The following is a 27,157-nucleotide window of genomic DNA, read 5'->3' as shown; positions in this document are numbered from 1 at the left end:
TGTGCCTGCCTAATGTTCCTACCTAATCCACTTATCTATTTCTCCAACCGTCCTGTCAAAAGGCTGGGATAGTGCATAGCGCTCTCTGCTGGAAAATCTAGCATTACAAAGAACGAGTTGTGTGAGTTAAGTGTTGTTTTAGTGTTATATGGGACAATGATAGAATGTATCTTTGTGGACAGAATGCCAGCAGTCCACATGTGGGTAAGGAAGAAAGACAAGACAACTAACTGGGTTACAGGAGTGCAGCTGACATCTTTTAAAACTTGACATATCTAGGTTTAATTACTAACCTGTGTTTGTGAGCCCAGGTATGCCTTGCCCTTTAACCTCTTCTGGAACAGGAGGTGCTACAACAGGTATTCCATCTGGAACTGGTGGTACCATACCAGCTGCTGCTGCAGCTGCAGCTGCTGCAGCCATCCCAGCACCATCATCTTGCGTTGGTTGCTTCATGAGAATCTGCTGGATTTGTTGGATGAGGCTTGGATCCAAGTTTGTAACTGCAGCACTCATCACCTGACTTGATACACTTGTTACTGGCACAGGGTGCTGTGCCAAGATAGTTAACATTAGTGATATCATTCAATAAATGCTACTAAGAATGGAAAGAGAATGGGTGTATACATATTATTTGGAAAATATCAAAAACATTTACATTAAGTTCCACTGCAACAGGCAGAATTTTTTCTTCATGGCAATGTGAAGGTTTCAGTTAAGGGCAAAGTTAAACTCCAGGATAATTATTTTCATATGGGGCTACAATTCAAGTAAAATTACACTAGTTATGGGTCTTAATGCAATTAATTCTTTCAATACTAGGAAACAACTACACGAATTTCCATGATCAAAAGATGGCTTTTTCTTTGAGCTATGAACCTGGTTGACTTCAACATTAAACCTTTTCATGAAGGGCATTACTCTGACAAAGTCCAAATATAAAGTTATAAGTGTTAAGCCACTGAATTCCAATGATACAGAAAACTGTATTAAACTATACCAGAGGGGGAAAGTGTTTAAAACTATAACTAGCATTTGATTTAGACTTTTCAAAGTAAGACCACCATTAAATGGTTGGTTACCCCTTACACCACACCAAGTGACTATCACCAGAGCAAAAAATAAAACTAGATGTGTCCATGGGATGCAAAAGCTCCTTGTATGTTTAAAAATTACACTTGCATACACAATTCAACTTTCAAAAGTTAATGAGCAGAAACCCCATTTTTCATGAATTGCAAAAAAAGTCCATAAAAGGCAGTTCCTAGCTATATCTATGACACCTGTTCCAACTGAAACTCCCTGAAAGGGGTGGCCACAGCAATAGTCTTTCCATAACAAGTGAACTCCAGTGCTGCTTTTTGGACTTTCATGCCTCACCCTAAAAGGCTACTGGCAGAGGGCAACTCTAGCACAGTTTGCACATGCCCCTACCTAATGTTCCAACTAACTACTACCTAATGCTCCTACATACTACTTCCACCTAATGTTTCTACCTAATGCTCCATCATACTACTTCCACCTAATGTTTCTACATAATGCTCCTGCCTAAATGTTCCTACCTACTACTTTATCTACTACTAACATTTCAACAAAAGGCAGGGATAACACATAGAGCTCATCGCAGGAAAATCTAGAATCATGAAGAACGAGCTGTGAGTTAGGTATTGCAAACTGTTTTTTATGTCAAGGTGAGATTGTATGTTTGTGGACAGAATGTCAGTAGTCCACATGTGGGTAAAGCAGAAAGAACAGACAGCTAACTGGATCAGAGGAGAGCAACCTGACAATCAACGAAGAGTTGGCTCACTCCACAGATAGGAATAACCCTCCCAATACCCAAGTATTACTGGTAATATACCTTCCTGGATGATGGCTGCCTACCAACTAATACCTACCCTACAAAATATGGTAGAACATTTTTTTCAAATTAGAACTAGCAATCTATTTATCTATATCTTTGACACCCAATCCCTTTGAGAACTCCCTCAAGGGAGTGACCACAGCAAGAGTCTCAATAACTCTAGTACAGTGTTTTCAGAGGCACCTACCTTGTGTCTCTATCACTTCAACCTGATGCGTCCACCAAATACTCCTGCCTAATGTTCAAACCTATTAATACTTTAATGCTCTCAGCTAATGCTTCTAGCAACTAATGTTCCTACCGACAACTTCAAATGCTCCTACCAACTATTTCTATCTAACATTCCTACCTACAACTTCTATCTGTTCCTCCTACCATTTTGCCAAGAGGAACAGCTACTGCAAAGAGTTCATTGCAAGAAATTCATGAGTTGTGTGAGTTCAGTGTTGTCATCAAGTGTTATGCATGACATGGAGAGATTGTATGTTTGTAGAGAATCCCAGCAGTTCATGTGCAGGTGAGGCAGAAAGAAAAGACAGCTACCCAAGTCAAAGGAGTGCAACATGAGAACTACTAAAGTGCTCGCTCACTACACAGCCATCACTAACCCTACCAATATCCAGGCAGATAGTACTGTAAATAAACCTCCCTGGTCGGTGGCTGCTTACCATCTACTATCTACCAAATCAGAACTTTGCCTACATTTTCATTAGTTATATCTGTATACCAAATTTCATTTTGATCTGCCAAACCTGTCAAAAATTAAAGAATGGAAACAATTTTTTTGGACTCCAAAAGGGTTCATAATTCTAGTAAAGGTTGCTAAAAATTTTCAAAATCAAACTTGGCCCAAATTCTTTTATATTTCACCTTGCATACAAAATAACAATTCTTTTGAGACATTCTAAAGTCAACACTCAGAAACCAAATCCAGACAGAGGGACAGACACAGGTAATACTATAAGCACCTGACCCCCTATTTTCAATGGCAAGGATACCAAATCTTATTTTCATCCAAAAAACTTGTCAAATGTTTATGTAGACATATTTTCAAACTGCCCAAAATAGAACTAGGCTTAGCTTTTAATAAATCAACATTTACACAAGATATCATCTAATTCTTCTGAGGCTCTCCAAAGTTAATGCTCAGACATCAAATACAGATGGATGTATGGACATGTGTAACACTCTGTGCCCCACCATTTTCAATGGCGAGGGCATAAAGATTTTATGAAGTTACACTTGTATAACATATTTCATTTTGATCAGCCTACCTATCAAAAGTTAACATTAGGAAACATTTTCATGGATCTTAAGTCCATTAGGACCATAACTATAGCAAAAATTGTCCTAAGGCAAATTTTGCCGACCTTTAGTACTTAAACTTGCAAACAAATTATCATTCAATTCTTTTGAGACATTCTAAAGCTAAATTCTAAGTTCATAAAGGACCATAACTAGTAAAAAAAATCTTATCTTTTTCCAAAATCAAACTTGACCTAGTTTTTTAATATTGTAGTACTTATTCATATCATTCAATTCTTCTGATGCAATCTACAGTTAACACGTGAAAACCAAATCCAGACAGACAAACCCCCCCCCTTCCACTTTCAATGGCGAGAGCATAAAAACCCAGAACTCATGTATGTTATGAAATTAACCTTCAAATGCAAAATGTATGCTCCACAGGCTATATATGGCATAACACCGATCTAGAGAAATAAAAAGGGGCCTTGCAAAATGTGTAACTTAATTAGGAATATGCAAGAAAAATCACAAAAGCTATCAATGTCATTCACTACAATATTTTCTCTTTAATTTTCCACAGAAAAGAATGAAGTAAACCTACTATCAAAATTCTAACTTAAATTGACAGCCAAAGTAACATCTGAAAAACACAAATATCCAGAGGAAAGTTGCCAAGTTAATCATGTGTTAAAATGAGATCAAATCAATAACTACCTGTTGGTTAACTATATGAACGAGTTTGCACTCATCATCCACCTGCTGTGGCATGCTAGCTGAGGTATTATTCATCTGATTGTCTCCTCCTCTTCCATCATGTCTGCCACTACCACCTCCACCTCCACCTCCTCCTGGAGCTGATGCTGGGGTTACTTGAGGTGGTTCTTGGACAGGATGCTGCTGAACTTTAGCCTTAGATGCTTTCTGAGCTATTTGGTTACTTACTTCCTTCTGTATGGGATGATTAGGATCAGCCAAGTCAAAAAGTGGCTGTATAACTTCTTCAGCAAATACCTGATTCTTCTGCCACAAGTTCAACACGCGGATAACTTTACTCTGTGAAATAGTACAATTCAATAAAACTCATTCATCCCACAAGTAAATGAAATGGTGGTTCAATAAAATATCAATGACATATATGGGTACAATTTTGAAAAATAAAATCTCAATCTAGTGATTTCCTCACAAAACGAACAAAAACTTATTTGGTCTCCTAAAAGTAATCATAAAGTACTTTTGAAAGTAATTCTGAACCAAAATTTAAAACTATATATCATGCTGGTTTTTGTGGGTTTCCTCTACTCATGCATTCTATATGTGACCAAACTTCCCCAGGGAGGGCTTGGGCAACCTAAAAATAAGTTCAAATCAAAACTCTAACCTTATCCTCCTGTGGGCATTTAAATAGGTAATAAAAGGTTATGAGGATGTTCTTGGCAAATCTTGGAGCAAATACATCTTTCTCAATACCAAACTGGTGTCTGCTTTGGCGTACTATGCTGTCTATTACATACAAGCCCGGGATCTTGTACTCTGTTTTGCACTGGAAAATAAACATAACCACAATGAGCATTAGCCGAATTGTAAAAATGCATAAACTAACCACAACGAACATTAGCTGAATTGTATAAAAGCAATTAAGATTCATATTTTTCAAAAGAAGAGCCCCTGACTGTTACAGGCATACAGACCTCTCAATCATGAGCAGATCTGAGACACTGAAAAAATTCACAAAAATCATACACATGGAACATACCTTTTGGATGAATTTCTCTACACTCTGTACAACATGCTTGTAGAACTTGATGGCTCTTATAGCCCCCTTTGTAATGGCTGTCATCTTTGCCTTGGATATTGGTGGCTTACACTCATAGAGCCCTGCAAGCTGCAAGTAAAAATTATATTCTCAGCTCAAGTTTTGGCCATAATCTTCTTACATTTACCATGATATCTGAAATAGATAATGAACAGAAAAAGGTGAACTAAATGATACCTGTTCATCATAAAACCACAAGGAATACATTAAAAGGCTTGCTCTTAGTCCCTTGTTAGATGCAAGATGAATTCATTCATAAACATTGCATACATCAAAAACAAATTCTTGTACTTCTGCTTTAATAGGAATAACATAGTATCAACAATGAATAAATGAAGACATACTAGTATTTTACAATTTTTTTCCATCTGATAATCCATCACAATAAACACTCTCATTATTGATAAATTTTTTGGTTTTCAATCCTACTAACTGAACCTCGGCCAAGCAAATTTTCCAGCTATCTTCTAAATATCCATTGTCATTACCTTAACCTACTCCAAAATACAGGTCAAGTGCACACATTCTCAAAGTTCTATCAAATATACCTCCTCAACTTATGTCTAGTGTGTTAAAGAGAAAAGGAACATCCATAATAATATTAACAGGAGCTTCTTACTGCTTCACTTTGCACAATAGGGTGATTCATCATAAGGACCCATATGTCCCTCTTCACATAGATACAAAAACAAAAAACTTCTAATGGATCTATCCCTGAGTATTTTACCTGACACCTTCATATAAAATAATTCTGGCTCTAATCAATTCTCTCATTTCATCTTCATAACTTTTTAACATCCACATAAAAATAAATCATGTACGATATGAAAAAGAGTGATGAAGAACAGGGAATTTTTTCTTTCATATTTGTTCACCATTTCCTGCATTAACAAGGTAGCACCAGGAACATATGAAGAAAGGTTGCATTCACTCATCTATTTTCCAGCTCTCACATGCAATGCACAAAAACCAGAGCCCACTTTCAACAACCAGGCCACAAAGACTTTTCCTTGGTTTCTCCCCAGCAGCTACTTTAGTCCACTGACAGTAAACCAATGCCTATATACTATATAATTCCACTTACCTCTAACCTGTTCACAGCCTTCACCCTCCCACATGCCCAAGCTCCAACCACACAAATGGTTTTCCACTCCACCCTTCCATCTCCAGTCTGGTCTCATCCTTTTTCTCTCCACTCCTGACATATATGGTGTCTGTCAACCCCTCCTTGCTCATTCACTCTGTAAATCCGATCCATTTAAGCATGTCCTCTTCCACTCTCTCTCATCCACACTCTTCTATTTACCACACCTCCCTTTTACCCTTTTATCACTTTTTTATTCAAAGCATCTCACACCACATATTGTCCTCAAACATTTCACTTCTAACACATCCACCCTCCTTAGCACATTCTCATCTACAGCCCATGCCTTGCATCCATCCATTATTGGGACTACTATACCTTCAAACATATCCATTTTTGCCCTCCCATATAACAACCTTTCTGCACATTCCACAGTGCTCTTAGAACCTTTGCTAGGGAACAACTCACTCTCCTCTATTCCTACTTGTCCACATGCCTTACTTCTCACCACTTCCTGCAGCTTCCTCCCACACCATATATTTGTAAGACCCTACACAAAGCATTATTATCAACCCTATGATATGCTTTCTCCACATCCATAATCACCACAAACAAATCCTTCTGTTTCTTTGAGTATTACTCACAAACACCAGATCCACAAACATCCTCTGACACCACCTTGTTCCTTCCAATATAACACTGTACAAGGAAAACATGGTTAATTAATATAGAAATAAGTGAAACATATGTAGAAATCAACAAAACCTATGAAATTTTAACTTCCCAAAAGCCAAGATTTACATACAGCAGAAGACTGTAAGGTAATGCTAACATGATGAGCAGCTAAGGACCAACTGGAATGATTTCTAATGGAGATGTCAGGTGTCATCTACAATGTTTACATATTTTGGTAGCTGTCGTGATGATATATTTTACTTTAATTTGAGTTTTTTTTTCTTGCTTTGTCGCTGTCTCCCGCGTTTGCGAGGTAGCGCAAGGAAACAGACGAAAGAAATGACCCAACCCACCCCAATACACATGTATATACATACGTCCACACACGCAAATATACATACCTACACAGCTTTCCATGGTTTACCCCAGACGCTTCACATGCCCTGATTCAACCCACTGACAGCACGTCAACCCCGGTATACCACATCGATCCAATTCACTCTATTCCTTGCCCTCCTTTCACCCTCCTGCATGTTCAGGCACCGATCACACAAAATCATTTTCACTCCACCTTTCCACCTCCAATTTGGTCTCCCACTTCTCCTTGTTCCCTCCACCTCCAACACATATATCCTCTTGATCAATCTTTCCTCACTCATTCTCTCCATGTGCCCAAACCATTTCAAAACACCCTCTTCTGCTCTCTCAACCACGCTCTTTTTATTTCCACACATCTCTCTTACCCTTACGTTACTTACTCGATCAAACCACCTCACACCACATATTGTCCTCAAACATCTCATTTCCAGCACATCCATCCTCCTGCGCACAACTCTATCCATAGCCCACGCCTCGCAACCATACAACATTGTTGGAACCACTATTCCTTCAAACATACCCATTTTTGCTTTCCGAGATAATGTTCTCGACTTCCACACATTCTTCAAGGCTCCCAGGATTTTCGCCCCCTCCCCCACCCTATGATCCACTTCCGCTTCCATGGTTCCATCCGCTGCCAGATCCACTCCCAGATATCTAAAACACTTTACTTCCTCCAGTTTTTCTCCATTCAAACTTACCTCCCAATTGACTTGACCCTCAACCCTACTGTACCTAATAACCTTGCACTTATTCACATTTACTCTTAGCTTTCTTCTTTCACACACTTTACCAAACTCAGTCACCAGCTTCTGCAGTTTCTCACATGAATCAGCCACCAGCGCTGTATCATCAGCGAACAACAACTGACTCACTTCCCAAGCTCTCTCATCCCCAACAGACTTCATACTTGCCCCTCTTTCCAAAACTCTTGCATTCAACTCCCTAACAACCCCATCCATAAACAAATTAAACAACCATGGAGACATCACACACCCCTGCCGCAAACCTACATTCACTGAGAACCAATCACTTTCCTCTCTTCCTACACGTACACATGCCTTACATCCTCGATAAAAACTTCTCACTGCTTCTAACAACTTGCCTCCCACACTATATATTCTTAATACCTTCCACAGAGCATCTCTATCAACTCTATCATATGCCTTCTCCAGATCCATAAATGCTACATACAAATCCATTTGCTTTTCTAAGTATTTCTCACGTACATTCTTCAAAGCAAACACCTGATCCACACATCCTCTACCACTTCTGAAACCACACTGCTCTTCCCCAATCTGATGCTCTGTACATGCCTTCACCCTCTCAATCAATACCCTCCCATATAATTTACCAGGAATACTCAATAAAATTATACCTCTGTAATTTGAGCACTCACTCTTATCACCTTTGCCTTTGTACAATGGCACTATGCACACATTCCGCCAATCCTCAGGCACCTCACCATGAGTCATACATACATTAAATAACCTTACCAACCAGTCAATAATACAGTCACCCCCTTTTTTAATAAATTCCACTGCAATACCATCCAAACCTGCTGCCTTGCCAGCTTTCATCTTCCGCAAAGCTTTTACTACCTCTTCTCTGTTTACCAAATCATTTTCCCTAACCCTCTCACTCTGCACACCACCTCGACCAAAACACCCTATATCTGCCACTCTATCATCAAACACATTCAACAAACCTTCAAAATACTCACTCCATCTCCTTCTCACATCACCACTACTTGTAATCACCTCCCCATTTGCGCCCTTCACTGAAGTTCCCATTTGCTCCCTTGTCTTACGCACTTTATTTACCTCCTTCCAGAACATCTTTTTATTTTCCCTAAAATTTAACGATACTCTCTCACCCCAACTCTCATTTGCCCTATTTTTCACCTCTTGCACCTTTCTCTTGACCTCCTGTCTCTTTCTTTTATACATCTCCCACTCAATTGCATTTTTTCCCTGCAAAAATTATCCAAATGCCTCTCTCTTCTCTTTCACTAATAATCTTACTTCTTCATCCCACCACTCACTACCCTTTCTAATCAACCCACCTCCCACTCTTCTCATGCCGCAAGCATCTTTTGGGCAATCCATCACTGATTCCCTAAATACATCCCATTCCTCCCCCATTAATTTGAGTTACTTAATTAAATTACTAAGAATTTGGTTACATCTTGACCCCTATGTGAAATCTGCAACTGTTTAAAATAGCTTCACATTACTATCGTCTCTGAATGTTGACCATGTCCTGTACTGCAGATGTGGTGTTTAGAGAGCACAATACCAGTTTGTAGATTATGATCTTGAGCACTGTATTCTATTACCTTTTCTGTGTGTATTAATTTTTCATTAATAAACTCTTCAGTTACCTAGATACACTTTTCATCTTATTTGATGATGTTTAATATGAAAGATGATACATCAATCTTCCATGTGTATTTCTATTAACACAAAGAATAACTTATGTAAACTCTTCCCAGACTTTCCTTGGCTAAATTAGTCTCTTATGAGGAGATGCTTCTGTCTCCACCAAACATAGTAGAGGTTATAACTGTAGGAACAACAGAAGCATTTATCCCTTCTTTCTCCAAGGACATTCAGGCAAGGGATCAGGCTGGAAATAGTCTCCTTCCTTCGACTCCCCTTCAGCTTTTATCAAAGCCTGTAATCACTGTGGGTACATTACCCATGAAGCAAAGCATTTCTTTATTCAGAGGAAGTGCAATAACTTCTTGTCATCCATTGACAGTTCTTTTTGGTCTTTAGCTACGAACACTGCTAACTTCTATCACTGTACCTTTCCTTCTGACAGTACTACAACTGAAGAAATGGCAATTCTCTTTGGTTCCCATTTCTCCTCTAACTCCTTTGAACCTGATGCTCATCTTACTAATCTTGTACCCACTCCCCGTACTCTCTTTTTGGACAGTCAAAAAGTGCTTTCTCTCTCTAGACACAAGCAAGGGTAATGGTTGCAATGCATCAATTCCTGTGTACTGAAAGAGTGTGCCACTGAACTTGGACCTGAGCTTGCCTGTCTATTCTGCTTCTGCTTAAAAACGAAAACTTTTCCTGTCCCTAAGAGGGTAGACCATCCTGACCCCACTAACTATCGTCCAGTTGCTTTGACATCTATTATTTTGAAAGTATTCTAATCCCCTTCATCTCCCATATCCTTATATACCTTGTATCTCACAACCTACTCTCAGCAAAATCCACCAGTGATACTCTTTCATCTCTTATTAATGCCTGGTCATTCACTGACGAAAATTTTGGGGAGTCTTATTAATTTGCCTTTGACATATCCAAAGCTTCTGACTGGGTGTGGCATCAGGTCTCATTTCTAAGCTCCACTCTTCTGGCTTCCCTCCTTCAATTTACTCCCTGATATCAAGCTTCCTCTCCATCCATTCTTTCTCTGTGGCTATTGATGGATCAGCCTCCTCAACTTTCTCCATCAACAGCAGTATCCCTCAAGTTTCTGTCCTGCTCCCTTACAATTTTTCCCTTTTTTTTTTCAATGACTTCCTGCCTTCCACAAATAACCAAAATGCACTCATACAACGATGACTCAACATTGCATTCATCCACATCCTGCAATTCTACCCCTCCTTTTCTCACTCTATCTGCATTTCATCTCGACACAATGTCCTTAATAAACTTTAGACTGACAGGATATCTCAGAGGTAAATGAAATCAGGTTATTTCTAGTCACCAAGACCCAGTTTCTACATATATCTTTATCAAAAACTCCTCACAACTCTCATCTATCCTTTAACAGTTCTGTAATTTCATCTCTTGACTTAATGAAAATACTTGGTATTAGAACATCAACTCTTTCTTGAACACCTCACACTACAGAAATAGCCAAGTCTGCCTCAAAGAAACTGGAAGTACTGTTTAAATGTTGAAATTTCTTTTCTTCTAATCAGTTGCTCGGTTTAAGCAAAGGACTGAGTCATCATTGTATAGAGCATAGCTGTCACATCTAAGGTGAGTCAAAAGCAATCCGACATATAAACTACCAGGCTAACGTCAAAGCTTAACTGGCTTGCCATACACTGCTATGTTGGTTCACTTTCCTTCTTCTATAGGTATTACTTTGTTTTTGCTCGCAAGAGCTTGCTGCTAGCTTGCCTCCACCAACTGCATGACCATACAATACTCAGCAAGCTACTGCATCACATGACTACTGAGGCTGCTGGCAACTCAGGGTGAGCCATTTTGATCAGTTTCGTACCATACACCTTAAAGCTTCAGAACTCGATGTTTTATACTTCCTCTAAAATTCATAAACACCTCCTTGTCTCTTCTTTTACCATTTCATACCACTATCTACATTTCAAATGAGGCCTAGCCTTGATGTGAACTTTTGTCCAAGCCTGGGAAATCTCTTTTTTCCTCAAAACTTACATTGATGTGGAGTTCAAAAACATTTTTACAACGAACTTTTCTAAGGTTTTGTTGATTTCTGGAAGTGTATCACTTACTTCCAACAAAAATTTTCGATAATCATATCCCTCACCAATATTGTTACTTCATTATTCACTGGATGAAAAATAATGCTCCAAATTCACATTCCCTAGTCTAAATCACTTCTACTCAGCATGAACAACCCTTTAATATCAATTCTTCAAAGTCTAAAAAGTGGATAAATTTTGTGACAATCATAGACTGGAACTTTATTGTTGTCTGTGAGGGCCGTGTTACAATACATTGCAGATATTCTTTTACAATCCAAACTAAATAATGGTCGCAATATTAAAGTAGTATTATGCCAAGAAAATAACCTTAACATAGTACCATTGGATTAGATTATTAACTATCTATGTGGTATATGTACGATACATGAAACATCGTCAAAGACGACAGAAGTATACAACCCTTGCTCCCAATACCTCTGCAAAATGACCTACGCCAACTAAAAATATTAAGACCAGAACTGCAGTTACGTTAAATGAAACCACATCTGTGTGGTAAATTTCAATAAAAGTCAAAACAAAACGTAATGGCAATACAAGCACCAAGTAATTAAGTAGGACTCGAATTGCACTTAGCTACATCTCCAATATAAAAGTACCCATAAGAAATAAAGTAAAGTTTTAACAATGATAAACATTATTTGCTTCTCCTAAGTCAGTAAAATGCTTCCTAAGCCCCAGATATATCGTGGGTTATCTATTATCAGCGCGGCGACCCCATATCCAACGAAAACCACCCAGTACACGCACACCCATCATCATATCTTACCCCTGATGTTTTAGGGGTAAGCTAATCTGGATTATAACAAGGTCAGGAGGCGAAGGACAAGATATGTTAGTGTTCTGCTGAAAATGAAATAATAAATAAAAGGACAGGGTTCTAAGGAGCATGTTTACGGTAACCGTTCATTGGCTGCCGCTGCCAACGCGCGGACCGGACACCCAGTCAACATGGTTGTAATTACAACACCCACCAGCAAATTTTCAGAAATACCATCAATTTACTCACCTCTGCGTTGAAGGACTTAACAGCATCCATTGTAATAGACGCACTATCACTACTTTCCCCGAAAAAAATGTGATTTACAAATAAAATTCCACATTACTATCCGCCATGATGTTTGAGGACAGCTACACTATAAACAACAGATGACAATCGTAATTTGCTATTACTAAAACAAAAGAGCATCACTACTTTAGCTATTTTTACAACAAAAGCTATTAGAATATATTCGAATATTTACTTAATAGTATTCTCATTTACATTTCTATTTGTTGTGTATCTTATAAATATAGATGTATCCTCCTGAAAGTTAATATTCAGTGGAACGTGGTCTGCCACTAAATACGCATTTCATAAGTTGAATTCATATATACAATTAATTTTTACCTATTTCACTTTCTGTTATCACTACATGATGTTCATTGATGATCTGACACTAAAACTGAAGATCCATCTACGAGTTTGCTCTTACGTAAAGGAATGTTACACAATTATGTTCTATACTCGTACTCTGTGCATGATACATAAATTGTTAAATGTACATGTTTACAAAATACTATACATTGTCTCATCCGAGTATCATGCCCCAGTAAACGGTGAACATGCAGATGTCACGCACACCAACTGAAACGCCAAGGAAAAGATTAAAAGAATGATCAATCAAACCATTAAATGCTAAGGCCAAACATACATACAATTAATTAACAAAACAACATTTCTTTATGTGAAAGAATAATCTGAAATCCATTTGAAAAGCTAAGAAGCAAATGTATTTACATATTAAACAAGAACCATAGGGATATGATCTCCACTATGATCAGCCGGATAAACAGCATTACAAACAAAAGATGAAAGGGAAAGCAAACATCCGTGATCCGTAAACACCTAGGAGGACAAACAGCTGCTTCTTTTTGTTGAAAACCCTAATATGTCTGAGCTGAGAGTGATCACTCGTATGCATTTCCAATAGCCCAAGTTCTGTCTTCTTTGAAGTTAGGAAAAGCAAAGGAAAAAAAATCCCAGGATGACCTAAATGTACATCGGCAAAAACTTGTGTTCATGATATAAGTCCCGTTTTCTAAACGAGATGAGGAGTCCCATATTTAGGGCTATAATAATAATAATAATAATAATAATAATAATAATAATAATAATGATGATGATGATGATAATAATAATATTATCATTATTATTATTATTATTATGATTATTATTATTATTATTATTATTGATGAAAATCATATCATCACCATTATCATTATTAGTTCTGTCGGTAATAATCATTATCTAAATGAAATTACGTACAGTTAAGAAAAGAAAAATTGACGTTCAACTTCACCACACTTATATACCGTAGGCACACACACAGGATGGTTAGAAGAGGCTATTCTGGATGTTCTATAGGCAGATAAACAAGTGGAAATGCCCATCTACACAGAGTACAGAAACTAGTGTGCAAAGAGGTGCAGTTTCTGGGGCTGGGCAGCTGACTCAACATGTTGGCTGATGACACGAACCTGAGAACGCTGAAACTGAGGTGCCCAAAGTACTGAGTGAAGATGTAGATAGAATAATTCGTACTGATTAGACACAAAACAGCAAAATTTGTTGCGTTCATGGAGAAGAAAAGTTCAGAAAAGTGGAGAGCATAAAGAATCACTGCTTGTTTGAGAAAAAGGGAGATTAAAGAGAAAGCTCAAGACAGAAACGTTAATGAATCGATACTGATAGACTTCACTGATCTCAGAAAGACTGATTAACCAAGAGCTCGGTGAACGTCAATCTCATTATTTTTGGACTGGATGAAGAACATGACATCAGTAAAGGAGGACAAGGGATAGGAAGAAGAAATGTGTTTGTTGGGCGGTGGCAGGTCAAAAGCTGCTGCTGTAATTATATATGATCTGACCCTTTCCTTGAGAAGCGCCGCTCTTACCGCCTTAACCTCGAGTCTAGCAACATGGAGAGAGGTCGGAGCTTGCGACACTCGGCTTCGACGTCTCTATTTCCCTTTAGGGATAGCTACCCTTCCTAGCGTTGTCCTCGCCGCCTCTTAAATACCCGGGTGTCACCGCTGGAAAGCAGTTGATTCACCACGAGACAAGTGAACCACTCCGGTGCCTAAATTCTTAGCGATGTGAATCCAGGCTCAAGCCGCCCTAAGGGCATCTCCTCCGCCAGTAGATGTCCCAGCGTGACTCCTGACGTTCCATCTTCCTGGCAGATTTCATTGTGGTGCCTCCGACGTCCAGCTTCGGCAGGACTCGCGTGGCACATCGCCTCCACCCGCCATGAGCAGCAGCTGTAACAACGAGGGGGGCCTACGGCCACGCCCGCGGCACCCCTGCAACCCAAGCACATGCCGACGGCCGCCAAGGTACGTGCCACACCCACCTCCTCCTCCTCCTATAGGAGCTCCACGTAGACTTGGCGGCAGCCACGCACTTCTCCCACGTTCTCCTGTTCCACCTCGCATCCTCGCCAACATCACAGGACCCTTGCAGAGCCTCTCGCACTACTCGACCTACTTTACACCACCTCTTCCTCGCCGTACTTGTTCACCTCCACTAACTCAATGCCCCTGGGCTATCCTACCCGAGGTCTTCATCAGTGAAGCATTGTTGTTGTTATTGTTGTTGTTTGTGTTTCCCGGCGTACCCCCTCTCTCGACTAGAAAGCTCGCTCAAACATCTTCGATCGGACGACTAATGTGTAATGCATAAGATTAAACCGCTGGGGTCTGAAGATTTCCAAGACAACTGGTGAGCTAAGTCAGCACGGGGGAAGATTTGCTGATACACTTAATGCGCCACGATACAAGATGTGTCTTGCATAATGTCCGGAGACTGAGCTCCAATCAACAACATGCCACCACCTCCAGTGTCCCAGTATTGCCATAGGTTGAGCGTCTGTCGGTCGGTCGGTTACATAGACAACTGTAAAATTCTGGGAACTGCTAGGAGGACAGATCAAAGAGGGCCGTTAACATCCCTTTCTTTTCATGATGAACAAAATGTTGATTACCAAAAGGGGGTATTGGAGGGGGAGGTTAAAAGGAGGGGAGATAGAATGAGGAGGGAGGTTGCTAATGTCAGAGAGAAGGGAGAGGTTGAGCTGCAGAGCTAGGCACCCTGGGAGCAAAGGTACATACGTGAAGGGTAACATCTATTGACCTTGTGAGGACTGGGGTACAACACCCCGGCCCCGACCTGAAAGAATTGGGAACAGACTTTATCAAGACCCGGTTAAACGTGGGTCCGCACCCGTCTTTTAATGAGACAAGAAAGGACCCCTCCCCTCACCCACCAACCCCGTCTGGATACGTAAAGATGAATATAAGATTTCTTCGTTGCGACGAAAGAATTCTTCGCGTCTCCATGTGTACACGAAATCTTGTGATATCAAGGAAATGAGACATACCTCAGCCTGAACTTTGCGTACTTGGAGAAAGTGTTCCGAGCCATAGAAACCCATAATTGGTGAGCGAGGTCGTCCAATCAGCCTCTCACATGCCTCGACACATCACACACCGTAACCAGGTTACCACCAGGAAATCGATACGCCTTATAAACTGTCTCAGGCTACTCGGCAAGCTGCAGTGTCACACTAGTATTGTGTGGCCATTAGCAACTCAAGGGTAGGCCATTTTGACAATTACTTCTTTCCTTGCACGTCGAAGCTTTGGAACTCTACCTCCTCCTGTCTTTCCCAATAACCACGACCAGGCACATTTCAAAAGACAAGTTTAAACTTTCTCAAAAATTCGTAAAGACTTTCCATAGTCTTTTTTCGTTCACTAATTCTCTCTATATTTCAATCAGGGCTCGGCCTTGATGTGGACCTTGACTAGAGCCATATATATATATATATATATATATATATATATATACCTCTTTTCTGAAAACCCATACTAATCTTCACCTTAGCCTCCACAAGATAATGATCAGACATCCCTCCAGTTGCACCTCTCAGCACATTAACATCCAAAAGTCTCTCTTTCGCACGCCTGTCAATTAACACGTAATCCAATAACGCTCTCTGGCCATCTCTCCTACTTACATAAGTATACTTATGTATATCTCGCTTTTTAAACCAGGTATTCCCAATCATAGAGTTGACAGAGATGCTCTGTGGAAGGTATTAAGAATATATGGTGTGGGAGGCAAGTTGTTAGAAGCAGTGAAAAGTTTTTATCGAGGATGTAAGGCATGTGTACGTGTAGGAAGAGAGGAAAGTGATTGGTTCTCAGTGAATGTAGGTTTGCGGCAGGGGTGTGTGATGTCTCCATGGTTGTTTAATTTGTTTATGGATGGGGTTGTTAGGGAGGTAAATGCAAGAGTCCTGGAAAGAGGGGCAAGTATGAAGTCTGTTGGGGATGAGAGAGCTTGGGAAGTGAGTCAGTTGTTGTTCGCTGATGATACAGCGCTGGTGGCTGATTCATGTGAGAAACTGCAGAAGCTGGTGACTGAGTTTGGTAAAGTGTGTGGAAGAAGAAAGTTAAGAGTAAATGTGAATAAGAGCAAGGTTATTAGGTACAGTAGGGTTGAGGGTCAAGTCAATTGGGAGGTGAGTTTGAATGGAGAAAAACTGGAGGAAGTGAGGTGTTTTAGATATCTGGGAGTGGATCTGTCAGCGGATGGAACCATGGAAGCGGAAGTGGATCATAGGGTGGGGGAGGGGGCGAAAATTTTGGGAGCCTTGAAAAATGTGTGGAAGTCGAGAACAGTATCTCGGAAAGCAAAAATGGGTATGTTTGAAGGAATAGTGGTTCCAACAATGTTGTATGGTTGCGAGGCGTGGGCTATGGATAGAGTTGTGCGCAGGAGGATGGATGTGCTGGAAATGAGATGTTTGAGGACAATGTGTGGTGTGAGGTGGTTTGATCGAGTAAGTAACGTAAGGGTAAGAGAGATGTGTGGAAATAAAAAGAGCGTGGTTGAGAGAGCAGAAGAGGGTGTTTTGAAATGGTTTGGTCACATGGAGAGAATGAGTGAGGAAAGATTGACCAAGAGGATATATGTGTCGGAGGTGGAGGGAACGAGGAGAAGAGGGAGACCAAATTGGAGGTGGAAAGATGGAGTGAAAAAGATTTTGTGTGATCGGGGCCTGAACATGCAGGAGGGTGTAAGGAGGGCAAGGAATAGAGTGAATTGGAGCGATGTGGTATACAGGGGTTGACGTGCTGTCAGTGGAGTGAATCAGGGCATGTGAAGCGTCTGGGGTAAACCATGGAAAGGTGTGTAGGTATGTATATTTGCGTGTGTGGACGTGTGTATGTACATGTGTATGGGGGGGGGGGGGTTGGGCCATTTCTTTCGTCTGTTTCCTTGCGCTACCTCGCAAACGCGGGAGACAGCGACAAAGTATAAAAAAAAAAAAAAAAATATATATATATATATATATATATATATATATATATATATAAAACTATCGTTGGCCAAGCCAGGGAAAACATGCGGTGATGGTAAGCCGAGTTAAACTAACATAAAGAAGATAAACTCCCCTTTGGAGAACATCCAAACGAGAAACATATATCTGTTTTTCAAGAGCGGAAATAAACACAGGGAAGCTGCTGATAGGTGAATTAGGGGAAGGAATTAAGTAGTATATAACGTAGGTTTGACCTGACTCTAGAAACGTAATGATACTAAAAGGGTTTGAACTGACTCTAGAAACGTAAGGATACTAAGAGATGGTTCTCCCGTGAATGACTTATTGTATAAATTCTACATTTCTTTCCTTCCTCTTGTTTCTATTTAACTCAATTTCCTGGACTTCTTCCTTTCCTTATATCACTCCTTTCTCTTACTTTCAGCTGATCCCCATGCTACAAAACCCTAAATATTTCTCCAAAAATTATCTCACTTTCGTTGCGGTGGCCCAGTAATTCCCATATGCTCTTCAACAATATCCCTCACTTTTCCAAAACAATTCCATATTTCGTAATCTTCCTCCCACTCTCATGCCTCTTATCTTTCTTCACCTTGCTCTCTTTTCTCGACTTTCTCATTCTAACTTGCTACCAATTAATCTTTGCCTTTTCCCCCGCCTGTACAGATTTTTCGTTACCCTGTGATATCTTCATACAACTTTAACGCGTCTCTCTCTCTCTCTCTCTCTCTCTTCTCTCTCTCTCTCTCTCTCTCTCTCTCTCTCTCCTGCTTAGGTTAGTACTTTACAACTCTCATGACAATATAGTGCACTACTACCCCCTCCCCTCCCTTACCTTACAGAACTCTCCGGCTAATCCGGCTCGATTTACCTTGGCAACAAACAATATTTACCCCAACATCTGGATCACCCTAATAATACACTTGCCTCACCCTCCTCTTCCTCGCATCCCCCTACAAAACACACGAGGATAATCCCACTCTTCGTACCGTTCCATGTTCCCTGGTTCACCCTAGAGACGCAGACAATTAATCTCGCTTAATTTGCCTCAGCCTAGTAACTCATGCTATCAGCACTATCACCACAAAACATTTGGCTCACCACAACTGTTTGTATGATCCCGGCAACAGTAGGCGGCTGAGCGCAGGTGAATGCCCTCGTCACCGCTGGCTCTGCTAAAATTCGACTCCCAAGGACAGAAATGCCTCCCACATTTGTACGAGTGTCTTGTGTGTTCCTCCCTGCGGATGGGTCATGCTTGGTGGTCATCCATGTGCGTGGGAGGGGATGGTAGTACGGCTGTCTTGCTTGCGAACGGAGCGATGGAAATACCCTGCTTGTGAACTTTCTCTTGTTACAGTTTAAAATCGATTACCATTCAGTTCCAGTTTTTTTTTTTTTCCAGTGGGGGTTCTTCCCTCACGTACCGCAAGGAAGATGGGTTGAGTAATATATATACTGATGTATTTGAGGTCGAACACCAACTGTTGGTTGCTCTCTGACCTCATAAGGGTGGGGCTCGTTCATCGTCTCTCACTACTTCTTAACTCCAGCCACTATGTTCCACTTGACACGTGGCCATGCTCCACCTAGCAACCATGCCCCATATAGTAACCATCTCCCATCTGAGAACCATGCTCCCCATAGCAACCATAATCCATGCCTATCACTCACTTGTGGACACTGTAGAGAGACACCATCAACGTATCTGAATTACGGAAATTTCTAAAAGTCTTACAGCGGAACGATTTCTGTAAGGCATAAAAACTTACGGAATTAAAACTTGCAACAGGAAAAAACTTAAGTCCTGCCCACATAACCCAGAAATACATCACTTAAATGGGGTCAGAGAAAAAAAGAAAGGTTATTCCCGCGAAATACTATATAAGAGACGTTTTCTTTGTGTCGGGCGATGGCTCGCACGCGCGCGGCGGCGGTGCTGCGGTCGCATGTAGGGCTGGGATCACGTGCTCGTGCGCGGAGTGGCTCTTGGGTCGGTCGTCCCTCGCGCCTCCGCCGGGCGGGCCTAACGCGGGTGAGGACGGCTCCGTGGAACATGACTCTCCTAACCCACCAAGCCCCCTCCGGCCACCAGGACGCCATTTCATACGAACGGTACGAACTAATTATTTAACATACGGTTGATCAGCGAAAAAGAAAATAAATATATATAAACATATCGTTCACCCTTTGGCACGACGGTACGACCCTTAACCACGACCATATAATGCATGAACGAGACGGTGCAACCTATAAAAGCATGGCGACACAGCTCCCGAAAGATGACGTGAAGGTCGTGTCAGAGGCCAGCTGTGGTGGCCCCTTATACCCAAGAACCTTGAAGGCCGTGGTTAAGGGTATGGGTGGAGGGTTGGGAGTGAGTCACACACTCGTACCTTCATCATGAACTGGGGGAAAAAAATAGTGTGTTTGGATTCAGCATATATCGGTGCTACACAAGGCGAGTTCAACAACTCGTCGTCATCCTAACCACGAAAGATGCCATGATATTTGTTATATGAAAGGACGAGGAACGTGGAACATGGGTCATCACTAAGTCATCGTCCTGACCTACAAAAGTGTGGTGGAGATAAGATGCGATAAGATAAGAGGCCTGTTACACCAGTGCGTCCTATACTGTAAGCCACATCAGGACCTGCGTCCTACTAAGACAGATGGAATCGCAAGGGGAAAATCTATATAAGGTTTTCAAAACGTCAATAGATATTGCTCAATCTATTCGTCTATCATTTTCAAAGTGTATCATTTCAGCTCATCAACGCAAAGACAGACGCAGAGCACATGGTTTCATCCCACACATAACCTTATACCCAGTGTCAACTACGGTTAGTTTTTGATCAAAGTGCACCTCAGGACTCTGGTTTAGTGACCTGTGTTGGGTCAATGGCCATCAAATCCCACGTCATACCTCCCGAACAACGCACTTTACCCCTGAGGAGAGAGAAACAGAGAGGTGGGGAGGGGGCTGTGGCTATACCCCCCCCCCCTCCTACCCTGGTATTATTAGAGTGGGCTAATTCCCTTTTAAACAGCTGGGTTCCGGCCACCCCAGAACTCTACCAACCCGCGGAATATCACGAATAAACAAATTCTCGTACGAAATATTCAAACCTTACTCGTTAAGCTCAGTTTTAAAGGCATATATTTGTGGACTGAGACGATCATATAAAATTACCAACCATTCTTGAGGTAAATTACCTTCATCTTAAAGGTATCCTTCGCTCGGATCCTTCTCCAGACATTTGGGATACATTTACATTTCTATAATCTGTTGAGCGATCACAGTATCCCGTTAATGAGATGCAGTGGATGCTTAATTAATGATGGGAAAGGGTATGGTTTATTTACTGTCAGTAGAGATTGGCCAGGTCCAAGCCTGGCAGGAGAATCTTGTGAGTAACCGCTTGTTCTCTGGGGTGCCATTACTGGCACGGGTCGCATGTGTGTGTGTGTGTGTGTGTGTGTGTCAGGTGGATGGATCGCGCGTGTCTTGTATAACATGTGTGTAGAGGATGTCTACTGGTGTCCCAAGGTGGGATTCTTCACTTTGGTTAAATGTTCACTTACAGTTAGTCAGAAAAAAACGAAGAACAAAATACTAATCCAACGTAACTCTAATTCATGCTTTCTTTACGTAGAATTTGTACACCGCTCATCTTAACGATAAACTAATGAAGTAAAAAGTTATAAAAAAATAATACGTAGTGTACGAATTAGGAATAAAACAACTCAAAACCAGATCTGTGTTATTCACTGCTGCTCCGTAACGATCCACTCTTCCCAGACCACGCAAAACGGTCACACACGATATCAGAACTGCTGTGTTATATCATAACTCGTAAACCTTATGTCACACAGGATATAAGAACTGCTGTGTTATATCATAACTCGTGAACCTTATGTCACACAGGATATAAGAACTGCTGTGTTATATCATAACTCGTGAACCTTAACATCTAAACCTCTGTTATGCCGCAGTTACTTAACAGAGCAAGAGCCGAGTGATTACCTCACCTAAAGATGACGTGATGTGTTACCGCAGCTCTTCAGTCCACTTGAGATATCTGCATCATAAATATAATAACCCTGTGGTTAGTTTTGGTCACTCCACCATAAACGTTATCTGTGATAATATCTTAGAATTATCAGATAATCACTATCAGTTTTGTTTATCACAAACAAGAAACATACGAGGAAAGAAAACAAAGGAAATTCATTTTAGCTTGACGAGGCAGAGAGGTGGGTTCGACTCCCTGCTCTCACGGGTCATGATGTAGTGTATCTTGGGGTCTTGCTGCTAGTTCTGGAGTGTCGATATACAACCGAGAATTCTTGGAAGGCTTCAAAGCCGGACTGTGACTGCCAGGAGCGGAGAGGGGGGGGGGGGGAGGAAAAAAACAACTGGGGATTTGAAAGAGTGGAGAGAAGATGGTGGTCCCACCTGGTGTTGGCACCGGATCATATATGCCACCTGCCTACCTCGCGGGGCGGCCCCCCCTGCTCAACCTAACCCACCCCCAGGCTGCCATTATCCTTGCTGTCATCACAACATCGCAGCCTCACATACCACAGTCGATAATTCGCCTGCAGTCACTTCCTGGAGATTAACCTCTGATACACGACGGGGGCGAACAAGCTTGACCACGACGACATGACCTTTTGGGTAGGATGACCTGGCCTGCGACCTGGACCAGGAGGTCAGAGGTTAGGCCATCATAAACCAATGGATATGCCGTAAGCGCTCTGGGGTCGTACCGTCGTGCTCAGAAATGGTCAAATGATGAAGAGGGCATCGTCTGTACACCGTTGCCAAGTCGGCCGTGTCTAGCTAGAAGTAACTCCCCTACAGAGGGTCTGGCACAGCCGCAACCCAACACCCGCAGCCGAACGATGACTCAAGTCGGTCACTGGCGGATTCTCTCAGGATCTGGTGCCCTAGGACACCTAGGAGACCAGCTGTCCTCTCCGCCAGCCGCGGAGCCAGTGGTGCCCTGGGACATCCATAAGTCCTCTCCGCCAGCGGTGCTCTGGGACATCCATAAGTCCTCTCCGCCAGCCACGGAGCCAGCGGTGCCCTGGGACATCCATAAGTCCTCTCCGCCAGCCACGGAGCCAGCGGTGCTCTGGGACATCCATAAGTCCTCTCCGCCAGCCACGGAGCCAGCGGTGCCCTGGGACATCCATAAGTCCTCTCCGCCAGCCACGAAGCCAGCGGTGCCCTGGGACATCCATAAGTCCTCCCCGCCAGCCACGGAGCCAGCGGTGCCCTGGGACATCCATAAGTCCTTTCCGCCAGCCACGAAGCCAGCGGTGCTCAGGGACATCCATAAGTCCTCTCCGCTAGCCATGGATACCCGCAATGTAAATGACCGCATCTCATTATCATCATATAAACTCTACATCTATCTAACTCTTCGTTTGTCGATGTTTAAGAGTGAGTTTTCCAACTCATTCCAATCTCTCAACTAGGCATCAGTCCTCCTCTGTCTCTCCATCTGTTTATCTGTGGTTACGTAACGAGACTTGACGTCTTTAAAGTCTACTCAGAGAAAATGAAATAAAAAGTTTTGTTTCACAACTCTTCTCTGTGCTGGTGTGGCGTCCACCATATCTTTATCTTCCACCTGAGTTACGCCCCTGTGGTAATATCATGGGTGAGTAATAATAATTTTTTTTACCAGAGCTTATCTTTACGTTTCATCTCTCTTCTGACTGGTTATCGTCCACACGTGAGGGCATCGTGCACGTGAGCAACGCCTGCACGTGCGGGTATAGTGTGCACGTCGTCATTCTACGACAGAAACCTCGCTTGCAGAGTCACATTGCAAACATCTCCCACCTGTTTTATAACGATTACTGCGATGGGCTGTTGGTTCCAGTCACTGAAGTAACATCCCTTGCAGTAATATTCTAATAATGTAATTTGATACAGTGAACACATGTGTCAAATTTATAATATATGTACCAGAGAAATCCACTTCCTATGGACTGCTCCCGCGCCAGGAAGCCACAGTGAGAACATATAGACTTCCTAAGAGTGAAATAAGTTCACCCCAGCAGGGGTGTGCGTGGCCAGTCTTCATAGTGGTGTATCCAGGACCAACTGTAGCCCGACTGGTATGGACGAGAGACTGCCCTCTCGCGGGACTATGAGACTCCCACACAAATGACCCGAACATAGCAACGTGAACACGCGCTGGGAATACGACAGCCCTACTGAAGGGTAGTCTAAACTGAAGAAAGACCCCCCTGTTGAAGGTCTATCGGGAAAATACACTATGACAGACCAAGCGCGGGACATCACCGCACTGTAGCCGGAATCTCTTCCCTTCGTGAGATGAAACTTTTTGAAGTAGAAGACGGCACGGCGAAGCAGAATCTCCCGCGGCCTGCAACAGCTCCTGAGCGAGGAGGAATTTTCACCAAGCGACCTCCTGCATCAGTGGAGGCGAGTTCCGGATCTGTTTTAGAGCATCGGCGTGGCCCGGGACGCACAGGTGTTGGCCGGGAGGAGGACAAGTGGCACTCTTGAGGCATGACGCGGACACGCCTGCCTCACGTGTGTTCAGGCGTGAGTCCTGAAAACCCTGCCTGCAGCGATAGCAACACCACACCCCCTCCCCCCCACCCCCGTAACTAACCTCATCTATCAGGACGTTTAACTGACTATTAGCGTAGCTGGTTTAGCGGGAGGATGGTCTGTAAAAGCTCAAGTAATATCTTCAGATCAAGATCACTTGGGCTGAGGCTCTAGCCTGGGTATATATATATATATATATAAAGATGGGAACCGTAAGCAGCCATCTATAACCAAGATACCAAGGGACTGGCAGACTGACGAACACACTCTACCATATTCGTTGCGAAAGATTTCACTTCTGAGTCTTCAGACGCTTACAAAACAAACCGATCCATTTCTCAAATAAAGTTAACCAAAGCCATGGTACTGGACACAGGTTCCTATCTTACCAAGTCAACCTTAGAGCAGATCCTAAACACTCGTGAGGGATGTGCTGCCATCAGAATCATAAGCAAGGACTTTCATGCCGGTCAGGGCCCGTTCTTACACCTGGAATCCAGAGCTGGAAATCTCCTACGGACGCTGGGATTCATCTCCGCGAAGTATTGGAAAGCAGATGCCGAGTCGATCTTAAAATCTCCCGCTTAGGGACAGGACTAACCCGGGACACGACGGGAACGATCCTGGGACGTGATGACCTTGCCTTTCAGGAGACCGCCATACCCAAGGGTCGTACCTCCGTGATCAAGAGTCGTACCTCCGTGATCAAGGGTCGTACCTCCGTGATCAAGAGTCGTACCTCCGTGATCAAGGGTCGTATCTCTGTGATCAAGGGTCGTACTTCCGTGATCAAGGGTCGTACCTCCGTGGTCAAGGGTCGTACCTCCGTTTTCAAGGGTCGTACCTCCATTATCAATGGTCATACCTCCGTGATCAAGGGTCGTACCTCCTCCACTATCAAGGGTCGCACCTCCGTGATCAAGGGTCGTACCTCCGTGACCAAGGATCGTACCTTCGTGATCAAGGGTCATACCTCCGTGACCAAGGGTCGTACCTCCGTGATCAAGGGTCGTACCTCCGTGATCAAGGGTCGTACCGTAATGTTACAAGAACTTTACCATAATGCTCACTCAGGGCACTGTCAATATGATGTTTATAATGCAAGGGGAGAAAGAGACCTCGATCAGTACCAACACGAACAGACTACGTACAGTATCAATCTTGCTGCTAAGGACGGCGTCCGAATAGTGTGGGTGCATCGGTCGCCAAGTGGCAGAGTATAATTAACTCATAGTGTTGAAGTATGATACAAGCGGCGGGTTTTCTGGCCTCATACCAGTTATCTGCTGAAGGCTAAACAAACAAAGAAACTTTGGGACACACGTGGCATCAATGCTTCGCCTAAGGAAACGTGGTACAGTCTTAAAAAAAAAAAATATGATGGAATACAAAATAATGAAGACGAGAAATTTGATAAATCAATCAGGCTTATCCCAGATGAATGACAAATGCATATTGTTTCACTACGTTGTTTTATATGTACAGAAGCAACAGTATTATGAGGTATGGCCACCCGTAATGAGAAACTCCCGGGTGCATCTTCGTCTGGGAACTTAAAAAAAAATGTATCTTGCTCAATTTTCTCAGTCCTACGTTAACTGAGGAGCTTAAAAGGTGTGTGTGTGTGTGTGTGTGTGTGTGTGTGTGTGTGGTGAAAAATACACACTGGTCGTAGCCATGATGTACCGAGTCACATCCTAGGCTTCAAGAGGATCAATCACTGTTTCTTATATCACCAGCTTGGGCATCCTTGAGCAGGATGGTATGCCTCTTTGAAATGGCAGTGACCAGGTCTTTGTCATGACCCTAAAAAAGAAAAAAAAAGGCTTCAGTTCAAAAGCCAGGCCATCACTCCACATGATGGCGACACACTGAGGCCCAAGGATCGCACCATGGACGGCAGGGTCGTGCTCAAGGATGGCAGGGTCGTGCTCAAGGACGCCAGGGTCGTGCTCAAGGATGGCAAGGTCGTGTTCAAGGATGGCAAGATCGTGCTCAAGGATGGCAGGGTCGTGCTCAAGGATGGAAGATCGTGCTCAAGGATGGCAGGGTCGTGCTCAAGGATGGCAGGGTCGTGCTCAAGGACGGCAGGGTCGTGCTCAAGGATGGCAAGGTCGTGTTCAAGGATGGCAAGATCGTGTTCAAGGATGGCAAGATCGTGCTCAAGGATGGCAGGGTCGTGCTCAAGGATGGCAGGGTCGTGCTCAAGGATGGAAGATCGTGCTCAAGGATGGCAGGGTCGTGCTCAAGGATGGTAGGGTCGTGCTCAAGGATGTCAGGGTCGTGCCCAAGGATGGCAAGGTCGTGCCCAAGAATGGCAGGGTCGTGCTCAAGGGGATGGAGGAGAGAGCAATATCATCTTGGACGACAGACACTTTGGCCCTGTTTTTGACTTAATAACCAAACCTCTTGACTGCAGGGAGACATATACCTATCTTGTATCTTATCGTTCAGAAAAATACCATCTGTCAGGGACAAAACTGTTTTAAACCTTGTACTTGTTTACCCAAACATAAAATTCCATTTCTTTTTTTTTCAGTTCTTGTAGATAACTGTAAGATAAATCCTTTCTCCCTGGGTATGACGAGATAATTCCCAGCCATCA

The 27,157-nt window shown here is 42.5% G+C and overlaps 1 protein-coding gene across 2 annotated transcripts in view; it reads right to left on the bottom strand.

The window, feature by feature from the left end:
- Isha (Insulator su(Hw) mRNA adaptor) overlaps nucleotides 1–12,701 on the bottom strand; it is a 126,440-nt gene extending 113,739 nt beyond the window's left edge. For both annotated transcript variants that reach the window (XM_071689175.1, XM_071689176.1), the window contains exons 1-5: nucleotides 12,567–12,701; nucleotides 4,866–4,994; nucleotides 4,491–4,652; nucleotides 3,827–4,165; nucleotides 294–552 (exon numbers count right to left, since the gene is read on the bottom strand). In XM_071689175.1, coding sequence (XP_071545276.1) covers nucleotides 294–552; nucleotides 3,827–4,165; nucleotides 4,491–4,652; nucleotides 4,866–4,994; nucleotides 12,567–12,596 — 919 coding nt within the window. In that variant the 5' untranslated portion in view covers nucleotides 12,597–12,701. The remainder of the gene's footprint in view (nucleotides 1–293; nucleotides 553–3,826; nucleotides 4,166–4,490; nucleotides 4,653–4,865; nucleotides 4,995–12,566) is intronic.
- Between the last annotated feature and the right edge of the window lie 14,456 nt (nucleotides 12,702–27,157).

Source organism: Panulirus ornatus, chromosome 46 (genome assembly GCF_036320965.1).
Source record: "Panulirus ornatus isolate Po-2019 chromosome 46, ASM3632096v1, whole genome shotgun sequence".
Lineage (NCBI taxonomy): Eukaryota > Metazoa > Arthropoda > Malacostraca > Decapoda > Palinuridae > Panulirus > Panulirus ornatus.
This window is presented reverse-complemented; position numbering and strand designations above follow the sequence as displayed.